We start from the raw sequence: 22,553 nt of genomic DNA, 5'->3' as shown, positions 1-22,553 counted from the left end.
GTATTCTAGTAAAAATATGATATTTTTCATGATATTATCACTTTATTCTTGAGATTTTTATTGAATATTATTTTCAGATTACGATGGTAAAAACTAAATAAATATATTTTTTTAATGAGGAGAAAGTGGAATTTTGGGGATAAGGTTACCACAGCATTGACTTGGTCAATAATTTATAACAACATACATTTTGATATAATCTTAGTTTTGGAGTGAGTGACAATAAACTTTAAAAAAAACATGTAGTTTTTGCCCTTGCAAAACGGTCATCTCACAAAGAAGTCTAATAAGTGTCTGATAAAATCTAATTTATATACTTTTCCATGTTCACAGCATCAAATCATTTCAACAATGTACCTATAGATATAATCTTTCAAATTATATTCTTTATGCCCTTTTTGTCATAAGAAACCCTGATGTGTTCCTTGGCTAGGTCAATAATTAATAACATTGATTTTGATGTATTAATATTATCAGAGCAAATGAAAATGTCAAAAAAAAAAACAACCTTACTCTTTGTACCCTTAGGTCCCAAAACGGTCCCTTTCTGACAGATTTAAACAATCCAATGTACACATTTGGTCCCCCGGGGTGAATAAAAAACAAAATGATATATTTTATTGTAAAGCAAGCATAAACTCACCCTCACAAACAACCAAAAGGACCAGAACAGCATTAAAGGGTAAGAAAGCATGCCATATTTCTGCATGAATGTCCAAAAATGAGAAGATCCTACCTTGATGTTGTTGTTTGTCTGAATGCGTCCTGTGTAGCCCTCAGCTGATCCCTCTTTATATCACTCAATGTGTTAGCATTACTGCACAACATCAAGGTTATCATTAGCTTTGTTACTGATGGGAAACCACCGTGTGGAGCAGTGTTGGGACTTTTCATCATTTCATCATTAGACGAATAAACAATTCTCAATCTCCCTGTAGAACATAAAAATATATGCTCCATTACTTTTGATTCTCGGGGCATGCAATCAATCCCAACTGGACTGTTGTTTAAGAAGACGTTTCGCCTCTCATCCAAGCGGGCTTCATCAGTTCATGCTCAAAGACTAGGTGGGACACACACCAGTCAGACTAGATAGGACAGCTCTAGTCTAGTTCATGCTTAAATAAAAAGTGATGACTGACGACTGCATGTTTAAACAAGAGAGAAATGTGAGAAAATGTTAATGCTTGTCTGAGAAAAATGTATAAAGTTTACAGTGAGGGCTTTTGCAGCCTTAAAGCATAATATAATCATTGTAAAAACATAAAGTTGGCTACTTCGCGGATTTCACTTATTGCGGGATATTTTGGGAACCTATCTCCCACGATAAACTAGGGAACACTGTATATTAATAGGACGACAAGACGTGGGCCATATTGTACGCCAGTAAACTGAGGCAAAATTGTGCCCGAAATTTTTTACCCTAACCAAACAACATGCTAACCGAGGTTCCACTGTACTTCACTTCAGATGATTAGCTGTCCTTCAAATCTGATATAGGCCTAAGGGTTACAGGTCGGGGTCTGGTCATGACTAAATGTTGATATCAGCTCGAATGGCACCACCATCTGGTGAAAATTTTCACCAGCAGATCTTGGTGATGTAACTCTGTTCCATATGGTTCGACTGTCTCATTGTGGGTTAGGGCCACTTTGGCACCGATGTCGCCCCGTTCTGGTCAAAAAATTGTAATTGTCATTACAGTTTTTCACATGGGCCAATTGTCTCAATTTTTTTTATGGTAGCTAAAGTCACCACTCAGTACCTGACCAAATGTATACACTGATTGCAGTGTAACCTCCTACTGTTATATAATGGTTATCACCACCTTCCACATGGTGGGTTAGGTCAGCCTCCAGATGGTGACTGTATGGACTGTATGCATAAATACAGATGGTTCCCTCTACTGACTAAACAATACGCGTGTGAAAATTCTGCTCGAGGCACTCCGATTTACCTTCAGATTTGGGATACTGGCATCGAGTTCTGTGTCCTGCGTGCATAGGTGTACAAGGGCCCAAAGCTCACTTTTCATCATTTTATGATTAGCTTTTCTTTTTGCTTCTAACTACTGCAATACGTGCAGAAAACACATCATAGAAAATCGTAGGCATGTATCTATTTATTGATCTGCAGTTGTAAGGTGTGTTTGACGACTGTTGTTGTCAGTTGCACAGGTCAGTGCTGCAGCAGGCAGCGGTAGCGATACCAGGTTGATTCATTATCTGGCAGTCAGTCATTTTCATGCATCTCTTAAAGTAGCTCGGAGCTGTGAAAAGATAGCAAATAACAGAAACAAGCCACAGCATGGTCTGGTAAAAATGACAAATTAAAAAACACTCACAGGGACCATGAAAGATGACACTGGCACAGGCATTGGCTTGACCAACACAAGTCTCCACATTTCCTGGACACTGGTACCGGCCTCCACAGTTACACCTCAAGGCCTCACCTGGACAAAGACAAGTTCTTCACTAATAACTCTTGAGGCCCCACTTTTTAACCCTTAGGTCCCCAAACGACCCCTCTTATAAAAGTCTAATAAAATTTTAAATAGAAATGCACCATAATTTCCGGTGTATAACCCGCACCGGAGTACATGTCGCAGGTGTCCACGTCATGAAATGGGATATTTAGAAAAGTCATTCACCTTCATCCTCTTGGGAACTAAAACCACGAAAGTCCTCCTCTTCCGTGTCAGAATTGAACAGTGTCATCATTTCTTCGTCACATATGTCGTCGGTCTCGCTTTCTCTTTCGGTGTTGCTCCTCTTCATCTAGAAGTAATACAGCCTTTCGAAACCCGTTGATACTGGGGTTTTTTTACACTGCTCCACGCTGTAAGGATCCTCCGACAGACTTGTGTAAAAGTTGCTCTTTGCATGCGGCCATTTCTGTGTGTAGTTGCCCAGTCTTCAAGCACGTTTTCTAGTTCAGGCTGTGGGCTTTTTTTTACCTCTGAAAGCTTTTATTGTCTTTTTGCTTTGCGTTTGCTTTTCATGTGGCTGTCTCCAACATCTCACCATACATTCATTGATGCTAGGACTATGTGAAGCAGCCATGTTTCCTTCGCTTGACAGCCAAATCGGTCACCTTTAACTTGAAAGCGGCATCATATACATTTCTTCATGTGTTTTTGATGATGGAAGATTGTGACGGTTGTCCCTGCACATGTGCAGAACGCCTCTACATCCGGGCGACCCTCTGTGATGAAGGCCACAACACGTCTGAATTCCAGTACTGTAGGTGGCTGTATGCACCTAAACGTTGGTTGCGACTCGCCATAAACAAAAGGAAGAAGAACGCGTCTGCAACCGGTTGCCTATTTTTCGGCTACCGGTGTTAAATGGATAGAGAGATACTTTATTCATCTCTCACAGAACAACACAACATTTTGTTTTGTTTTATATGTTTTATTGTATCTGTATTTCTGTGTATTGATGTATAGTATACACTGCCAGTCAAAAGTTTTTGAACACTGAAATTTCTCTAGAACCTACATTTTTGAGTGTTACGATGATCTATCTCGTTTCCATTATTAATTCCCTTTTTTCTTTCCATTTTTGTAGCAAAAAATGACTTTCTCCCGTACAATGTTGTTCAACTGATGTTCACGAGGGTATAATACCACAATGTGTTCCGATCATTGTTTTTATGCAGACAGAGGAGGTAGTAAGTACTCCAGAACTTGGAACACCTGTAGGAATTAGTTGCACCAACTGCCAAGGCTTGATCAACCTTTTTTGCAGAAGATCTTTAAATTGTTGACCCATTTTGTGGTCCCTGAAAAAGGCCTTTTTGTATCATGCTGAAATACACATTAGTTTTGCGGAACTTTACCATTTTTTTAACCTCTGGCACTTCACCACTTACCTTTGTACCATTTCAAGCTATTCATTGAACGACCTAAATTTCAATAAACAATTGGAAAAATTGGGGTGTACTAAAACGTTTGACTGGTAGTGTACGTGAGCGGATATGACGTGTACGCCTGTGGCGCTATGTACATTTTGTAAGTTTCACACAGGGTCAACTTGAGGAATTGCTTGGATTTTAAACACTATTTCCTGGGCACTGGAGTTATTGCTCTGGTTCATGAGAACCACGGTACAGTGAGACCAGGGGATAACAGGGTCCGCCTTTGAGTCAACATAGTGCGTAGAGGCCCCGGCGGATGCAGGTATGTGTCAATAACACGATCGCCGCACAAATTCCAATACGTACCCTCTTTTATATTTTACTTTCCGCTTTTGTTTTCATTCAACATAACAGACTTTGCAATGTTGGCAATATATTTATGGTGTTTATCGAATAATCCAACAGCGTTTTACATTTGCTTTTAGGATAAATTGCGCTTGTTGTTGCTCACTGTAAACTGGAGCATGTGCATGCATACCCAGCTCCACTCAACTGGAGCGACAAGGTTAGCAAACACAGAGAAAGGTGGCTTCTCTGCATTTTTTGGTTGTTTCTTAAACTCTTTTTGCTGTTATGATGGACTATCTTGGCAATAGCATTTTCCGAAAGAGAAAATGACCACATATTAGCCGCACCGCTGTAGAGTAGAGGCTTACACACCGGAAATTATGGTAATTTTCATTTTCATTACATTTTTTCAACAACAGACCTTCCAATTTTTTATATTTTTTATGCCCTTTTTGTCAAAAAAAAGAGGTACACTGTTACATTACAGCCTTACTTGGGTCATTCATTTTGTCATAATACATTTTTATGAATAAAAAATTACAACATTGTGCTGCAAATTACAGTATGACTTTATTCTCGTAAAATGATTATATTTTTCCTCATATAGTACAACTTTTCTTGTATGATACTTACTATATTCTAGTCAAATTGTTTTCCTTCTCATAATATTACAACTTTATTCTCATAAAAATTAATTTAAATAAAAGTACAACTATTTTCAGAATATTACTTTATGCGTAACATTTTTATGTAACTAATTAATACTTTTATGTACGGTTGTACATAAAAGTATTGCATAAACTTACCCTCACAAACAACCAAAAGGACCAAAAGAGCAAGAATGACAGTCTTCATCTTGTTGGATGACACGAGTCTGCAGGAATAAAAGCATTAAAGGGTAAGAAAGCATGCCATATTTCTGCATGAATGTGCAAAAATGAGAAGATCCTACCTTGATGTTGTTGTTTGTCTGAATGCGTCCTGTGTAGCCCTCAGGTGGTCCCTCTTTATATCAATCAGTATGTTAGCATTACTGCACAACATCAAGTTTATTATTAACTTTGTGACTAACAGGACATCACATAATTACACAATAAACACAGGGAAAAAATCACTGTGTGGAGCAATTTTGGGACTTTTTCTTCTTATCAGGCAAATAAACAATTCTCAGCCTGACACTGATGTGCCTGCTGTCTAAATAAGTATATTTTGGCAACAAATTACAGTGGTTGACTTATATAATCAGCTTGAGAGTCAGTTGTGACATTTTTCCTCCTAAGAAAGGATGAAGTGTAATAACAGATATTGCATTTTTGGTCACTTGAGAGTTGTACAAACTATTCCCATGAAAGCACACTATGTGACAGCACCACAGTCCTGAGTTTTGCAAATTTTTCCAGACAGTTTATTCACAATTTTAGTAGCAGGGTGGAACCTCTTACATCTACCAAGGTTCCTTTTGTGTGGACCCCAGAAGCCTTTACTAGACCTAAAGTATTGTTTACCACTGCACCCGTACTCTCTCATCCAGATCCTGCTATGCAATTTTTAGTAAAGTTCGATGTGTCGTATACAGGAGTGGGAGCGGTCCTGTCCCAGCATTCCCCGGTCGACCAGAGGCTCCACCCATGTGCATTCTTCTCGCGTCGCCTCACCACCGCTGAGGGTATCTAGGGCAATAGGGAGCAGTTGGCCATCGTTCTTGCGGTGCGGGAGTGGAGGCATTGGCTGGAGGGTGCTGCCCTGCCAGTTGTGGTGGTAACTGATCATGAGAACCTCGCATACATACATCATTATGATGTATGATGATTTTACACAATACATCATTATGATGTATTGTGTAAAACTAAGACATGAATAACATCAAATTAAAAGCACAAAATGAATGCTGACCCACCATCCACCAGTTCAAGTTCCGGCCAAGTGTTTCCAGAGAGATGATTACATGGCTGTTTGACGTGTGTGGTAAAAGGCATTGTGCTAGCATGAATTAACTTGAGAAAAATGTGCACATTAGCACTCAGTAAGTCATCAAAACTTACCTTTATGCATTCCCACATAGTATCAGCATTTGACACCAAATATGAGGTGAAAGAAAAATGGTAAAAATACAGCAGCAGTAGAGAGAAAGTTAGCACAACGGACATGCGTCAAGTGAGATGATATAACAGAGAGAATCCGGTCATTTTTCAAAATAAAACATAGTGGAAGTTAAGCTTAAGTCTGTTATCGATATAATATTACAATATCAACTTGATGCTCAAAACATGACAATATCCAGTAAAATACTAAAGGCCTCAACACTTCTATTCTGGATAAAAGACGACATGTCCTGGATAACAGAAGATCTTTGTTATCCACGTTTTTCCTGCCAAAACCTGGCTGAACAACAACAATAGCCTAGCTAGTTAAAACATAACTCGGTTTCACATCACATCATTGTTAGTTTTCACATGGAAAAGGCATTTTTTTATAACCACTATCGTCCCTCGTTTATTGTGGCTAATTGGTTCCAGACCCGATCGGGATAAGTGAATTTCCGTAAAGTATGATTCCTTATTCATAAATGTAATATTTTCATAGCAAGAGCATAGAAAACCTGTTTATGACCTTGTAAATAGGGGTTTTAACATTATTAGAGCCCTCTAGACATGAACTAACACCCCTATAGTCACATTTACTGCTGTATTATGCAATATAGTAGACATAATAAGAGTAAATAAGCCATTTAAGACATAAATAAAACTCATGCTTGTGTGTGTTGGGATAAATGTGTTCCCTAGGGCAGTGATCCCCAATCACCGGTCCGTGGAAAACTTTTTTTTTTAAAAAGACACGTTTTTAAAAACAGTTTTGTAAATAACTACATAGAATGTTATATAAATGTATATCAATTGTGGAAACACTCGCTTTTATTTTATTGGAAAAATAGGATAGTGTTAGAAAACCCATATATTTTGCATGTTTATGTCGTTTTGTTTCATTACGTTTCGCTGACGGTTTATTAATGCACCAAAAGCGCACACCCTCTGTCTGGCCAGGAAAGCGTGTGCGTGCGGTGAGCACGCCGACAAACACGCGACAGCAGAGCTGTGCTGCAAAAAAAAAAAAAAAATGTAGTAAGTATATTTGCCTTCTCCTCCAACTGGATTTGTCAGATCAATAACAAATTCAAGGCAAGTATGTATGATATGTATGACAGGCTGAATTTGCTTAATTTGCAAATCATATGCATGTAAAGCACACGTTGTGGGTGTGGAATCAAAGTGTCATAATTTGACTACGGACGGTCACGTCTCGGTAAAAATGTATACGGCAAGTAAGAATCCAAGCCGGAACAGTATGCTCAGTAAAGAGGCCACCCCAAACTGACTGACTAGCGCCCCCTATAGATTTAGACTGGCGATGTGAAGCATGATTTCATCACACGTGGTGGGTACAGCCTGAAGGTGAAGACTGCTCCTTGCTGTAAACCATCAGACTGCCATCATTTCACTTCAGATGCTTAGATTTCATTTGAAACTGATATGGGCGTTAAAAGGTTGGGATCTGGTCATGACTGGATATTGATATCGATTACAATGGCGCCACCAACTGGTGGAAATGTATAACTGTTGTAACTACCTTCCACGTGGAAAAAAAATCTGTTGTGCCTTGGGGCATAGGACAGTATGTGACTGCATGGCCATCTTGACACCAATGTCGCCCCCTTCTGGTGGAAAATTTCAACAGTCATAACTACCTTCTACATTGTCAGATAGTCTCAAAATTTTTTTATCGTGGGTTAGGTCTCCCTCAAGTCATGTGCCCGCCAACTTACAACTTGCTTGCTGCAGCTTCAATTTGATGATTAACTTTGCTTTTGGCATCGACTAACTACTGCAAAAGGTGCCGAAAACACAGGTCAGTGGTGCAGCAGGCGGCCGTAGAGATACCAGGGAAATTCATTATCAGGCAGTCGTTCGTTTTCATGCAGCCCTTAAAGTAGCTGGGAGCTGTGAAAAAAAAGCAAATGATAGAAAAAAGCCACAAATGGCACAAATTAAAAAGCACACACTGGCGCAGGCATTGGCTTGACCAACACAACTCTTCCTGGACACTGGCGCCGGCCTCCACAGCAACACCTCAAAGCTTCACCTGGACAAAGACAAGTGCTTGACTAATTAACTCGTGACGCCGCACTTTTCGCCCTTAGGTCCCAAAATGGCCCTTCTTATAAAAGTCTAATAAAAATGTTAAATAGCAATATTTTTTTCCACTTTCATCAAATCCTTAATAACAGACCTTGCAATTTTTTCATATTTCTTATGCCCTTTTTGTCATGAGAAGGTGAGGTTCCAAAAAATGAGGTGCAATGTGGATGAGGTTATTATATAATTAGGTCATTCATTTTCCCATAATACATTTTTATGATTCATAAAATGACAACTTTGTCCTGCAAATTCTGACTTTATTCAAGTAAAATTATTAGATTTTTTCATCATATAGTGCAACTTTTTCTTGGATGACTTTAGTCTAGTAAAATAATTTTTTTCCCTTCATAATATTACTTCATTTGCGTAAAAATTTGAATTGTATTCTAGTAAAAATATGATTTTTTTCATGATATTATCACTTTATTCTTGAGATTTTTATTGAATATTATTTTCAGATTACGATGGTAAAAATTAAATAAATATATTTTTTTAATGAGGAGAAAGTGGAATTTTGGGGATAAGGTTACCACAGCATTGACTTGGTCAATAATTTATAACAACATACATTTTGATATAATCTTAGTTTTGGAGTGAGTGACAATAAACTTTAAAAAAAACATGTAGTTTTTGCCCTTGCAAAACGGTCATCTCACAAAGAAGTCTAATAAGTGTCTGATAAAATCTAATTTATATACTTTTCCATGTTCACAGCATCAAATCATTTCAACAATGTACCTATAGATATAATCTTTCAAATTATATTCTTTATGCCCTTTTTGTCATAAGAAACCCTGATGTGTTCCTTGGCTAGGTCAATAATTAATAACATTGATTTTGATGTATTAATATTATCAGAGCAAATGAAAATGTCAAAAAAAAACAAAACCCTTACTCTTTGTACCCTTAGGTCCCAAAACGGTCCCTTTCTGACAGATTTAAACAATCCAATGTACACATTTGGTCCCCCGGGGTGAATAAAAAACAAAATGATATATTTTATTGTAAAGCAAGCATAAAGTCACCCTCACAAACAACCAAAAGGACCAGAACAGCAATCTTGTTAGATGACATAAGTTTACAGACATAAAAGCATTAAAGGGTAAGAAAGCATGCCATATTTCTGCATGAATGTCCAAAAATGAGAAGATCCTACCTTGATGTTGTTGTTTGTCTGAATGCGTCCTGTGTAGCCCTCAGCTGATCCCTCTTTATATCACTCAATGTGTTAGCATTACTGCACAACATCAAGGTTATCATTAGCTTTGTTACTGATGGGAAACCACCGTGTGCAGCAGTGTTGTGACTTTTCATCATCTCATCATTAGACGAATAAACAATTCTCAATCTCCCTGTAGAACATAAAAATATATGCTCCATTACTTTTGATTCTCGGGGCATGCAATCAATCCCAACTGGACTGTTGTTTAAAAAGACGTTTCGCCTCTCATCCAAGCAGGCTTCATCAGTTCATGCTCAAAGACGAGGTGGGACACACACCAGTCAGACTAGATAGGACAGCTCTAGTCTAGTTCATGCTCAAAGACTAGGTGGGACACACACCAGTCAGACTAGATAGGACAGCTCTATTCTGAGAACGTGGTGCAAGATACGGTGTATTTATCTAAAGGAGGAGGTAGGTCGAGACAGGAATGGTTTAGCTCTTATGTAATGTCAAATGATGGTTGTTGGACTTCTGCCTACCAACGATGGTCGAACAGTAAAGAGTGTAGAGTGATTTTTGATGAAGAACAAATTTTGCTTTACTCAATATTGAAGTACAGTCAAACTTGTCTATAGCGGCCACTAGAGGGAGTCTGCAAAAGTGGCCGCTATAGACAGGTGGCCTCTATAGACAGCTTGGCGTCCAGTTTGAATGTTGACCAGTAGAGGAAAAAAAAGAAAAAAAATAATAATAATGTTGACCAGTAGAGGGCACTGCGGACTGCGGATAAAAGTTGTACAGCACTACTAGGCTTGTTATTATCATGGTTCATGGTTTTAATCCTGAACATGCATATGAGTCAAACAGTAGCACATCACATAGTACAATTCACAATTTTGCATGTCCAAAAAGGAGTAGGAAGAAGCAAAGCTTATTTAATCCTACCCCTCATCAGTTTCACATCAGTTGCAATACATTTATTCACCTCTTGTTCTTCCAAGTGTACTTTGTAGGTCTACATGACAATGTAGTGCAATCATAGCCAAGGTTTTTACTTACTAAAAGGAAGCTAGAGGCTTAATAATAACTGATAGAATATATCCACGACCCACAGAACAAAGCTGTGTTGGTAATGTCTACTGTAACGCTTGTTTTTAATATTTTACTTTTTATACGGCAGAGTGTCATTACAGCTTTAGTTCATCAGGAAGTGACGGGAAGTGACGGTGGGCGTCCCGAGCAGGAGAGCTAGGCTCAGTGCTAGCTGTGAGTTTGGAGAAATTTGGGAAGTGTGTTTATGTTGGTGTGGATGTAAAGTCCTGCAGTGTTCTCCGCTGTTAATAAAGCCATTAAAGTGCATCGGCGACGTGAGTCTCTCCTTCCCCACAACAAGCGGCATTACAGTATTGACCAGTGCACACCAGGAAATAAACGGTGTCATTTCTTACAGGCATTGGCTGGACAGCTATGTAGTGGGGCTTGTTTAACCTTTGCCTTGTGGGCAAGCAGGAAGGAGAGACGATGCTGAGAGATGTGTGTGTGTTCTGAGCTGCTGTCTGGTGGCCGCGTTCAATAAATAAAGTTGGCAGAAGCAACAGGAGAAGTTTCCTTCTTTGCTTCGGAGCTGAATAACACTGACAAGTTAACAGACTAGTAGCGAACGGAAAAGAAGACGGCTTTTTTTGTGTCGAATACAGAAGATGAGGACTTTGATGGATTTGTGGATGAGGATTGCTGAAAAATAACGTGAGTACATTCTAAAATACTTCAAGTACAACCGAGCTTAGTTTTTCTCCCGCTGCCGCATGCATGCTAGCATATTTTTTTTGTTATTGTAGCGTCGCTGGGAGCACGTCCTGTTCCCAGCCTACTTTGCGGTAATGTTTTGGTGCAAATGCTCTTAAAGTTACATGTTTGACCAGGAAATAGCAAGCTCAAAAGAAGACGGCTTTTTTATGTGGAACAACTGACAGTTTGTGTGGATCTTGTGAATGATTGTGACTGAGCTAGGACTCAGTAATTAAAGTCTACACACGACGGCTTCATTGATTGAAAAACAAAACTTTTTCGTGCATGAAGCTTCTACTTGAGTCGGTAATTTGGCCGCTATATGCGGTCAGATATTGACCAAGGGAGACAAAATGGGTGGCCGCTGGCCGCGTTGGACAGGTGACTGCTATACACAGGGTCTATAACATGTAAATTTGCTGCGGGGGATTTTTCAGTGGCTGCTATATCTGTTATCTGTTCTATAAAGGTGGCCGCTAAGACAGGTTTGACTGTATTTATATTTTTGATATGAGATTTCCAACTCGTTTTTTCGTCTATTATAATTCCCAGAAATATATTTTCTTTCACTCATTCAATATTCACTCCATCTATTTGTATTTGATTGTACATATCCAATATTGAATAAATTGAAATTGATCCTCAACCAAAAATCACTCCATACTCTCTCTTTACTGCTCTCAAACAATAACCTGCTACCCAAAAATGTCATACAATTATTTTCAACAAAAGAGGAGAAATATGACTTCAGGCAAAAACTAAATCTTAAAACACTTAATACGCGAGGACAACGCTAAAAGCCTACAGCATCTCAGTATGTGGAATCAAATTATGGAACGGATTGAACAAGGGACTCAAACAATGCACCAAATGAGTGATTTCAAGAAACAGCAGTTGATGTTTGCAAAATATAAGGAAGAAGAGTCCTGAACCACTGTGTACAAAATGCTATGTCCAATCACTACAACACTTACTACTAACTCTTCATTCCTGTGAGTTTATTGTCTGTACTCACCTATTATTACAACCATGTTCTGTAATGTCTATTTATACTGATGATTATTTATTGTGTTTGTTATATTGATTATTCATAGTGACAAAACTTTGACAATTATATTACCACATTGTTACGTTATCTTATAATTTTTCTGTGTATCATTCCTGTGTCATCACCTTTTCCCCCACAAACAATGCTGTCTTTTCATCCCTTCCTAAAAGATTCAATCATTTAGCAGTCTAACAAATAAACAAGGCGCAGCCACCTTTGTTTCTGGTGGATCCATGCCCGTCATTACATCTGGTGGGCCCAACGGCCGTTATTTGACACCACAAGGGAGCGAAAGTATTCTTCTCTGGACATGCACCCTCCTTTAGAAGATAAATACACTGGATCTTGCGCCACATTCAGGCCAGAGCTGTCCTATCTAGTCTGACTGGTGTGTGTCCCACCGAGTCTTTGAGCATTAGCTGATGAAGCCTGCTCGGATGAGAGGCAAAACGTCTTCTTAGACAACAGTCCAGTTGCGATCGACTGAATGCCCTGAGAATCCGATGACCTGGATGAATGAGAATAACCACAGGCATTACATTTGATATTGCATTTTGGCAACAAAAAGAACCACGCTGATGTTGATGTGCCTGCTGCTTCAGTAAGTCAAACAACACAGATTTAGGCAACAAATAGATAAAATGTTGGCTTATATAATCAGCTTGAGAGTCAGTGGTGAGAGTATTGCTCTTAAAAAGGGATAAAGTGCAATCACAGATTGCATGTTTCGTCACTTGAGAGTTCTACAAGCTTTTCCCACGAAAGCACACTACAGTCATGGAAAAAATGATTAGACCATCCTTGTTTCTTCAGTTTCTTGTTCATTGTAATGCCTGATACAACTAAAGGTACCTTTGTTTGGACAAATATAACAATGACAACAAAAATAGCTCATAAGGGTTACATTTTTGGCAGTACAATGCTATAGCTATTCATGTAAGAACTTAAGTGATTTAGGTTATTATCAAGAAAACCATGGAAGTTGCTAGATATCAGCTCTTACATTCAACTCTTATGAGCTATATTTGTTATCATCGTTATATTGGTCCAAACAAATGTACCTTTAGTTGTAGCAGGCATTACAATGGATCAGTCAACTGAAGAAACAAGGGTGGTCTAACCATTTTTTCCATTATTGTATATGACAGCAGCACTTTCTTTATTTTCCTTACAAAACGAGGCATTCAGAGTTTTGTAAATTAAAGGGATTTTTTTTATACTTTCTTATACAATTTGACTTGGTGGGTTTTATCGTATTCACGAGTCAGTCACTTACAAATAAGCCATGAAAGAAAAACATCTACATGTGTTGCCTTCATCCAAAAACGCCCCCAGCATTGTAGAAATACACAATTACCTTAGTTTGTCATGTAGAATGCTTTACACATTGATGTTACAAACCTTTTCCTTAGGAAAAATAATATTTTACCATGCAAAGTAAATAACACGCATCACGAGCTGGAAGAAACTATACTATAGTTTAGATACACATCAGTAAATGCTGAGATAATGCACAAAAAAACCCAACATGCCTTTGCATAGTCATGGTAAAAAAACTCAAAGTGAGTATTAGGCCCACACTCAGAAGAAAAAATATGTTATTATGAGAAAATCAGTTTTTCCATTAAAAAAAAATTACAAGAAGAACAAAGCTGTTTTATTACCAGAAAAAGTATTTTAAAAAGAAATAATTTGGAATATTAAAAGAATAAATTACATTTTATAGAAAATTGTCATAATGTTATGGGAATAAAATATGAATTATAGTGAAAAAAAATAATACTAAGACTTTATTCTCTTACGATGATGACTTTTCACATAATATTACAACGTTATTTATGTCAAATTATGACTTTATTCTTGTGAAATTATTTCTTTTTTTCCTCATAATATTCAGATATTTGTAATATTTGTGTATAAACATATTTCTATCAATCTTCTGTTAATCTTACCACTTTATGTTCTTTTTGTAAAATTGGGAGGCTTTTCTCATAACTTTATTTTTGTAAAATTATTTGTTTTTTCTTATAATATTTTGAATTTATTCTTGTATAAATTACTTTTTTTCTCTTAATATTATGTAATTATCAGAAAATAAAAGTGTTTTCATAATGCTACGTTATTCTTTTAAAATTATGACTTAATTCTAAATGTATTTTTTGTCCGTAATATTTAGACTTTATTCTTGTAAAATGACAACCTTTCTTCTCTTAATTGCCTTATTCTGGGAAAATAATTAGGTATTTCTCACAACAACACAACTTTACTCATGTAAAACTATCACCTAATTATTGTAAAATTATGACTTTATTTTTTGGAAAATTATTATTTTTTTCCCCCTCATCATATTCTGACTTTATTCTTTAAAATGGCATCTTTTTTCTTTTTTTTAAAAATTACTTTTTATTAGTTTTTTTTCCACAATACCACCAGTTGACTTTTGAAAAATTATGATTTAATTCTTGTAAATTGCTTTTTTCTTATTATATTCTGACATTTTTGTATTAATATTACCACTTTATTCTCATTTTTTCTCATAATACTGCAATGTTATTCTTGTAAAATGATGACTTTATTCTTGTAAAATTACAACATTTTCTCTTAATATTATTACTTAATTGTCATTAAATTACAGGGTCTTTATTCTGGTAAAATTAACACCCATCCATCCATCTTCTTCCATTTATCTGAGGACGGGTTGCAGAGGCAGCAGCCTAAGCAGGGAAGACCAGACTTCCCTGTCCCCGGCTACTTCGTCCAGCTCCTCCTGGCGGATCTCGAGGCATTCCCAGGCCAGCTGAGAGACAGTCTCTCCAACGTGTCCTGGGTCTTCCCCAAAGCCTCCTACCAGTCGGACGTGCCCTGAACACCTCCCCAGGAAGGTGTCTGGGAAGCATCCTGACCTGAATGCGGAGGAGCAGCGGTTCTACTCCGAGTTTCTCCCGGATGACAGTGCTTTTTATCCTATCTCTAAAGGACAGCTAAACTGAGAGCTTTGCCTTTCGGCTCAGCTCCCTCTTCACCACAACAGACCGATGCAGAGTCTGCATCACTGCAGACGCTGCACCAATCTGCCTATCGATCTTGCGTTCCATCCTTCCCTCACTCGTGAACAAGACCCCGAGGTACTTAAACTCCTCTACTTGGGCAGGATTTCATTCCCGACCTGCAGATGACACCCTTTTCCGAGCGAGAACCATGGACTCTGACTTGGAGGTGCGGATTATCATCCCAGCCGCTTCACACTCGGCTGCAAACTGATCCAGTGAGAGTTGAAGGTCACGGCTTGATTAAGCCAGCAGGACCACATCATCTATAAAAAGGAGACACCCAATCCTGCCCATCAAACTGGAACCCCTCAACGCCCTGGCTGTGCCTAGAAATTCTTTCCATAAAAGTAATGACCACAATCGGTGACAAAGGGCAGCCCTGGCGGAGTCAAACCCTCACTGGAAACGGGTCTGACTTATTGCTAGCAAACCAAACTCTGACACCGGTCATACAGGGAACAAACAGCCTGAATTACTATAGGTGGTCCGGTACCCCATATTCTCTGAGCACTCCCCGCAGAATTCCTCAAGGAACACAGTTGAATGCCTTCTCCAAGACCTTACTAGGAAGGCTAAGAAGTGTGATCCCACGATAGTTGGTACACAACCTCCGGTCCACCTTCTTAAAAAGGGGGACCACCACCTCGCTCTGCAAAGCCAGAGGCAACGCCCCAGTCAAACAATTTGTTCAAATCATGCTGCAGAGTCGTGTCAACCAAGACACGCCCACAGCATCCACAGCCTTCAGGAACTACGGGCGGATCTCATCCACGCCTTGGCCCCTGCCACCAAGGGGCTTTTTGGCTAACTCAGCAACCTCAGCCCCAGAGAGTGGAGTGGACTCCCGTGGAGTCCCCATACACTGCTTTCTCATTGGAAGACATGTCGGTGGGATTGAGGAGGTCTTTGAAGTATTCCTTCCACCGTTCCACAACATCTCACCACCCTCCCCACCGTACATGGTGTTGACTGTGCAGTGCTTCCCTCTCATGGAAGATGGCAGATGGTGGTCCAGAATCTCCTCAAAGCCGTCCATAAGTCGTTCTCCATGGCTTCTCTGAACTCCTCCCATGTCCGAGTTTTTGCCTCAGCAACCGCCAGAGCCACAGACTGCTTGGCCCTTGGGGTACCTGTCAGCTACAGCCCAATAGGACTCCTTTCTCAGCTTGACGGCATCCCGCACCAGTGGTGTCCACCAATGGGTTATGTGATTACTGTCACGACAGGCATCGACCACCTCACGGCCACAGCCCCAATCAGCCATCTTGACAATGGAGGCACGGAACATGGCCCAGTCAACATGGTCATACTGCTCTCAGAGGGAGTTAAAACTCCCTCTGACAGGGACTCTGCCAGACATTCCCAGCAGACTCTTACAACGTGTTTGGGCCTACCACATCTGACCGGCATCCTCCCCCACCATCGGAGCCAACTCACCACCTTGTGGTGATTGGTTGACAGCTCCACCCCTCTCTTCAACCGAGCGTCCAAAACATGTGGCTGCAAGTCTGACGACACAACCACAAAGTCAATCATCGAACTGCGCCCAAGTTATCCTGGTGCCAAATTCACATGTGGACACCCTTTTGCTTGAACTGAACATGGTGTTCATTATGGACAATCTCTGACGAGCACAGAAGCCCAATAACAAAACACCGCTTGGGTTCAGATCAGGAGGGCTGTTCCTCCCAATCACGCCTGTCCAGGTCTCACTGTCGCTCCCAACATGAGCGCTGAAGTCCCCCCGCAGAACAAAGGAATCCCCCAAGGGAGCACTCTCCAGTACTCCCTCTAAGGACTCCATAAAGGGTGGGTATTCTGAAGCGCTGTTTGGTGCGTAAGTGCAAGCAACCGTCAGGACCCGTCTCTCCACCCAAAGGCGGCGGGAAACTACCCTCTCGTTCACCGGGTTAAACGCCAACGTACAGGCCCTGAGCAGGGGGACAACAAAAATTGCCACCCCTGAGGACTGGTCCCAGAGCCCTTTCTGTGTGTCGAGGTGAGTTCGACTACATCTAGCCAGAACTTCTCCACCTCACGCACCAGCTCAGGCTACTTCCTCACCAGAGAGGTGACATTCCACATGTGAGCTAGCTTCTGCACCCGAGAGTCGGACCGCCAAGGTTCCCGCCTTCGACCACCGCTTAGCTTCCTTTGCACCCGACTTTTTTGGCCCATGAGTGGTGAGCTCATCGGAGGGGGGACCCATGTTACCTCTTCCGGCAATGCCCGGCCACCCGATGCTCGCCATCGTGCCCCACCTCCAGGCCTGGCTCCAGAGGGGGGCCCCGGTGACCCACGTTCGGGTGAGGGAAATATAGGTCCAACGTTATTTCTCATCATTAGGGTCTGATGAGCCACTCTTTGTCTGGTCCCTCCCTTAGGACCTGCTTGTCATGGGTGACCCTACCAATCTCCTCCACCACGATAAGATGGTGGCTGAGGAAAATTTTATTTTCTTCTTATTAGTATTCTTATATGACTGCAACATTATTGCTGCAAAATGATGCTGTAATTCTTGTAAGTCTTTTTTTCCCCACATATTACAACTTTACTCACACAATATCACAACTTTATTTTAACAACTCTATTTTAAAACGAACACTCTTTTCTTGAAACACCACTTAATTATTTTTTTTCAAAATATTACGACTTTATTCTCAAAATAATTACTCAATTTTTTTTTAATGCCTTTACTCTTGTAAAACTATGTAGTTGTTTCCCTCATAATATTACTATTTTATTGTCATCAAATTCCTTTTTTCATGTGGTAATTATGACAATATTCTCCTGGTAGTGGTATTTTGTCTTTGTGTGGCCCTAATACTAAATGAAGTTGGACAAACATGAGATCTTGGGGGACTTACAGTAAGTGGGCTTAAGGGACCCTGCAGGTTGTTTTAAACACTGTTACAAGCTTCAAACTTTAATCTATGATGTCCAGACACCTGGACTGCTCGGTGATTCCTGTGTCTGGACACCGATGCTGGACCTTGGCAAGGACCCACCATCCCTGCTGATCCCCAGTAGGCAAGCGGGCGTAGAATCTGGGGGTAAAGGGGGACGAGAGACATCCGTTTGCGTGTCCTCATGTGAGGTTTGGGCTGAACTGAGATGGGAATGTGTGTGCAGGTTGAGAAGAGGGTAAGAAGAAGTGGTGGACGGAGCCAGCAGGCTGTCTGTGGATGAGCCCGTACGAAAACAAACACGTTTGTCGCCATCGACGGGGGGCTGCAGGCACAAAGTGGGCTGAGACTGACTGATGGTGGTCGGGCTCGCACTGAGAGGTCTGCCGAGGGGGTCCGCATGTCCAGAGTGAGGTACCAGGCCTGGGCTGTCACTCTGGAAGCCTCGTCTGCTGTTAATAAGAGAGGACCCGGTCCATGAGGGCGTGGCCAACCTGGAGCTATGATGCTGGGGTAACCCTGGATGAGGAGTGGAGGTGTGGTGGCTCCAGTGGCCACAAGGGGGCACACTTGGTATGCTGTGGCTGTCATGGCTGCCCACGTTGAAGGCTGACGCCCTGGAGGGGTTGGGCACCATTTGGTGGATATGATGGTATGAGTACTGATGTGTGGAGGACACGTGGGCTTGGAGGAGATGCATCATGTGCTGCAGGCCCTTGGTGAGCTCCGATATTTCCTGGTTTAACGTGCCCATCTGCAGAGGCAAAACAATGAACTCAGAGAGACAAATGAAGCAGCCTCTGTCTCCTCCTCCAAGCAGCTATCGCTTCAAATCCGCAGGGACGGCACTAACTGACGCAAATAGGTGAACAAGTAGACACCTAGTGGGAATGACGCACGAAGGAGGGCGGCGGATTGGTCAAAAGTAGCAGCTGGTCGTCATGAGCTTATTTTGGTTCTTTATGATGCTGAGTCAGCTCTCTGGGCTCTGCATGGCACACTGCTGATGAATTAATGGTGGTCTCACTCAGCAACCTACCTAAGTCCATCTGGATGCACCGCATGCATGTGACATCTGCCTAATTCAATTCACAGCTACACAGTACGTGCATCAACTTGACCTATTTTCATGCTTTAGCATTCAATTATAGGCCAACGTTTATACAAGAGAAATCCTTGATTATGAAAAACTGACTTTATAATGATACTAAAACAGTATTACGGGCAGCAGTGCTACTCAACTGGTTGCTCGTGTGCTGTTATATAGAGAACCTTTGACTGGCGTTTACCCTGCCCCAGTGCAGGTTTTCATCACGTCATGATGGGAAAACCTCTTTCCTAATGGAAACCCCGTGTATACACCTAACACTCTGCAAAAAAAAAAAAGACAGGGTTCGCTACACATCTTAAAATAAAGCTCTGCAACTAGCCCTATCACGATAATCAATAAATCACTTAACCGCAGGATAAATACAAACAAAATCAATATTTTTGCTGGCCTCTATATATTGACATGTGCATGCATATTTATTTTCCTACTGTCTCTCTACCAAATAGGCTGGATGGCAAGAGAGTTCACTCTGGGCATCTGTCTCAACAACTTTGGGCGCGTTGGTTCTATAGCGGAATGAATGCAGTGAGTGAACCCTCCTGTAAGTCATTCAGTCTCTTTGTCCCAGTGGAGAGAGGTGGGGCGCTACCGAGTGTACACAGTGTGTGCACTTGCTAGCTGTTCGTGTTGTGTGCTACACGGTTGAATACTTTCTTTGTGCCTGTTGTGTATAAAACATGATCTGATGTCAGTTTCAGCCCCTTTGCGTATCGTCATTTTGTGACATAGAAAAGTCTGTGACAAAGACAATGAAATAAATAATACAAAACCGTGGAATGTACGTTTTAGCTGCCCTGATTCCCCAAGTATAACACCTCATTGTGCATCAAATGCATTTTGTTGCATCCAAAAGATGTACTTTGACCAAATTCTCACAAAACCTTGCACCTCATTAAACGTAAACAGCATATTCCACACAAAATTGTATATCCCAGGGGTGCCATTACATCGTTCACAAGCTACTGGTGGATCGCGAAGGTAGTTTGGGTCGATCGCATAAACGTCACTTTGTAAATGCTCCCCTCCTGATTCACTCTTGCTCCACCACGATAATGGTAAATAGATGTCTCAAACTACACATGGAGTTGCAACTTTCATGTTTACTATTCCGATTATGGATAAACTAACTCAGCGGTAAGATGCTTATATCTATTATAAAAGTTATCCGTTCACTTGTAGAGGCTAGTTATGTAGAAAAAAAGTCAATTGTTTGATGGCTTTGCTTTGTGTCCTGAACTTCACAATAGAAGTGTGTTTTCTACACGTCCGCTTGTTAAACTATTACAGTATTTCATTATTAAATGGAAAATGTGGCCATTGCTGAAACCTTTTTAATATGTTGCCTTGACTTTGGCTGCATGATTTTTTGCATAATCATTGTCATTTCTTGTATGTCGGTAATGGTTGACAGAAAATGCTAACTGGATGTAATACATGAACTGTACATAGCTATTTTGACTGACATACTACTCAGGGTATGTACACAACTATTGAGGAATTATGTGTAATTATCTTATGTGTAATTATCTTGTCTTAGTATATGTCTCCTCCTTCCTGCCTCCACTTGCGCTCCTGATCAAGACATCTTGTGAACGGTATTGTTTTTGTTTTTCGGTTTTATTTATTTACAGTACTCTTATTTATTACCTTATTTTATATTGGAATGTTACTCTACTATGTTTATGCTAATGTTTTCTTATATTTTCCCACCATATTTGGTGGAATATTTTGAAGTGCCAAAGGTGTGAGTTTGGGAAGATCTTGGAACAGATTAGGCTATTTACATGTATTTTACACTTCGTATAACATAAAAACCCTATAACATAAAGGTTCTCGGAAGGGATTATTTACGTTGTAGGGGCATCTACTGTATCCTGGATGTAAAAAAGTAAAGTACAAAATAGTGCTTCTTGTAGACACACACAAAGCCAAAAACAGCTCATTAGCATTAAAGCTACAGACACACAAAACAGCAACACACTTCCAGTCCACTATTGTGGCACCTCTGAGACTTATTTTAAATTGGCAAAAAATAGGCTAGTACTGTAGTGCACCTTCAACAAATGCTGCTACCTACCTTTTGGTGGAGTTTGCTGATGCTCTGCCGGACCTCCTCGGTCTCCAGAAGTAGATGAGAATTCACCCTCGTGGAATCTGGGAATATGAGCCCCCACTTAGAAAACAGTTCACCTTTCAGGCCTCCTTTTCTCTTACTGTTACATGGATGCAATGATTTTACTATGAAAAGATGTGTGAGGAGTCTTGTGCAATACAAAGTGGGTGCCAACTTCCAGCTTCCAAAAGCTCCATGGCTGCCCCCCTCTTGGCCCTATTGCAGAGCAGACTGGAACCAAGCAAGGCAAACCTAATGTGAACATTGTGATTGACAGTAAATTTAAGTATTGTTGATGATTATATTTTTTATATCATATTGTGGATTTTATGTATTATAATTTTTTAAACAAAAAAATAAATATATTAGTTATGCAACTTCATTCCACATTGTGATCTTTTCTAACTGTGACTTTGAAATAAAAAATTTGATCTGCTTTTTCTTGTAACATTATAATTTTTTCCTCATAATATCATGTTATTCTTGTAAAATGATTACTTTATTCTAGTAAGATTAAATATGCCCCCATTTTTAAAAAAACAACAACAAAAAGGAGTAATAAATAAAATAAATAAATGACCACAGTGTGTGTGTGTGTGTGTGTGTGTGTGTGTATTTATTTTTATTTATCACAATAGTTTCTTGTAAAATTATTCTCAGTGTTTTTTTTGCCTCATAATATTACATCTCTATTCTCATAAAATTACTTTCTCCTGGAAAATTATGACACTATTCTGGTAAAATTCTGTATTTTTTTTCTCATCATATTCCAGCTTTATATGATATGATATTTCTGTTACTATTAAGACTGGATATGTCACTGCAACCACAATATTAAACATATTGTTGAATGAATGAATAACAGAAGTACCCTTACTTGTTGACTGGGATAAAAGTGGAAGTCATCCCATAATGACTGTGATATTCTTTTGACCTCGCTACTTTAGATGAATTAAATTGGGGCTAGCGTCTC

The 22,553-nt window shown here is 40.0% G+C and overlaps 1 protein-coding gene and 1 long non-coding RNA gene across 3 annotated transcripts in view; both read right to left on the bottom strand.

The window, feature by feature from the left end:
* Window positions 1-2,458: 2,458 nt before the first annotated feature.
* Window positions 2,459-5,229, bottom strand: LOC129177806 (uncharacterized). The gene is made up of 3 exons (XR_008569666.1): window positions 5,159-5,229; window positions 5,013-5,080; window positions 2,459-3,204 (listed from the first exon to the last, which is right to left on the bottom strand). It is a non-coding gene; the product is annotated as an uncharacterized LOC129177806 (long non-coding RNA).
* Window positions 5,230-9,073: 3,844 nt separating this feature from the next.
* The window catches only part of kcnh4b (potassium voltage-gated channel, subfamily H (eag-related), member 4b), a 58,745-nt gene continuing 45,265 nt past the window's right edge, over window positions 9,074-22,553 (bottom strand). For both annotated transcript variants that reach the window (XM_054769292.1, XM_054769293.1), the window contains 2 exons: window positions 21,545-21,621; window positions 9,074-19,110 (listed from right to left, as the gene is read on the bottom strand). In XM_054769292.1, coding sequence (XP_054625267.1) covers window positions 18,382-19,110; window positions 21,545-21,621 — 806 coding nt within the window. In that variant the 3' untranslated portion in view covers window positions 9,074-18,381. The remainder of the gene's footprint in view (window positions 19,111-21,544; window positions 21,622-22,553) is intronic.

Source organism: Dunckerocampus dactyliophorus, chromosome 2, assembly GCF_027744805.1.
Source record: "Dunckerocampus dactyliophorus isolate RoL2022-P2 chromosome 2, RoL_Ddac_1.1, whole genome shotgun sequence".
NCBI classification, from domain to species: Eukaryota; Metazoa; Chordata; class Actinopteri; order Syngnathiformes; family Syngnathidae; genus Dunckerocampus; species Dunckerocampus dactyliophorus.
Note: the sequence above shows the minus strand (reverse complement) of the source record. Positions and strands in the feature narration are given on the sequence as shown.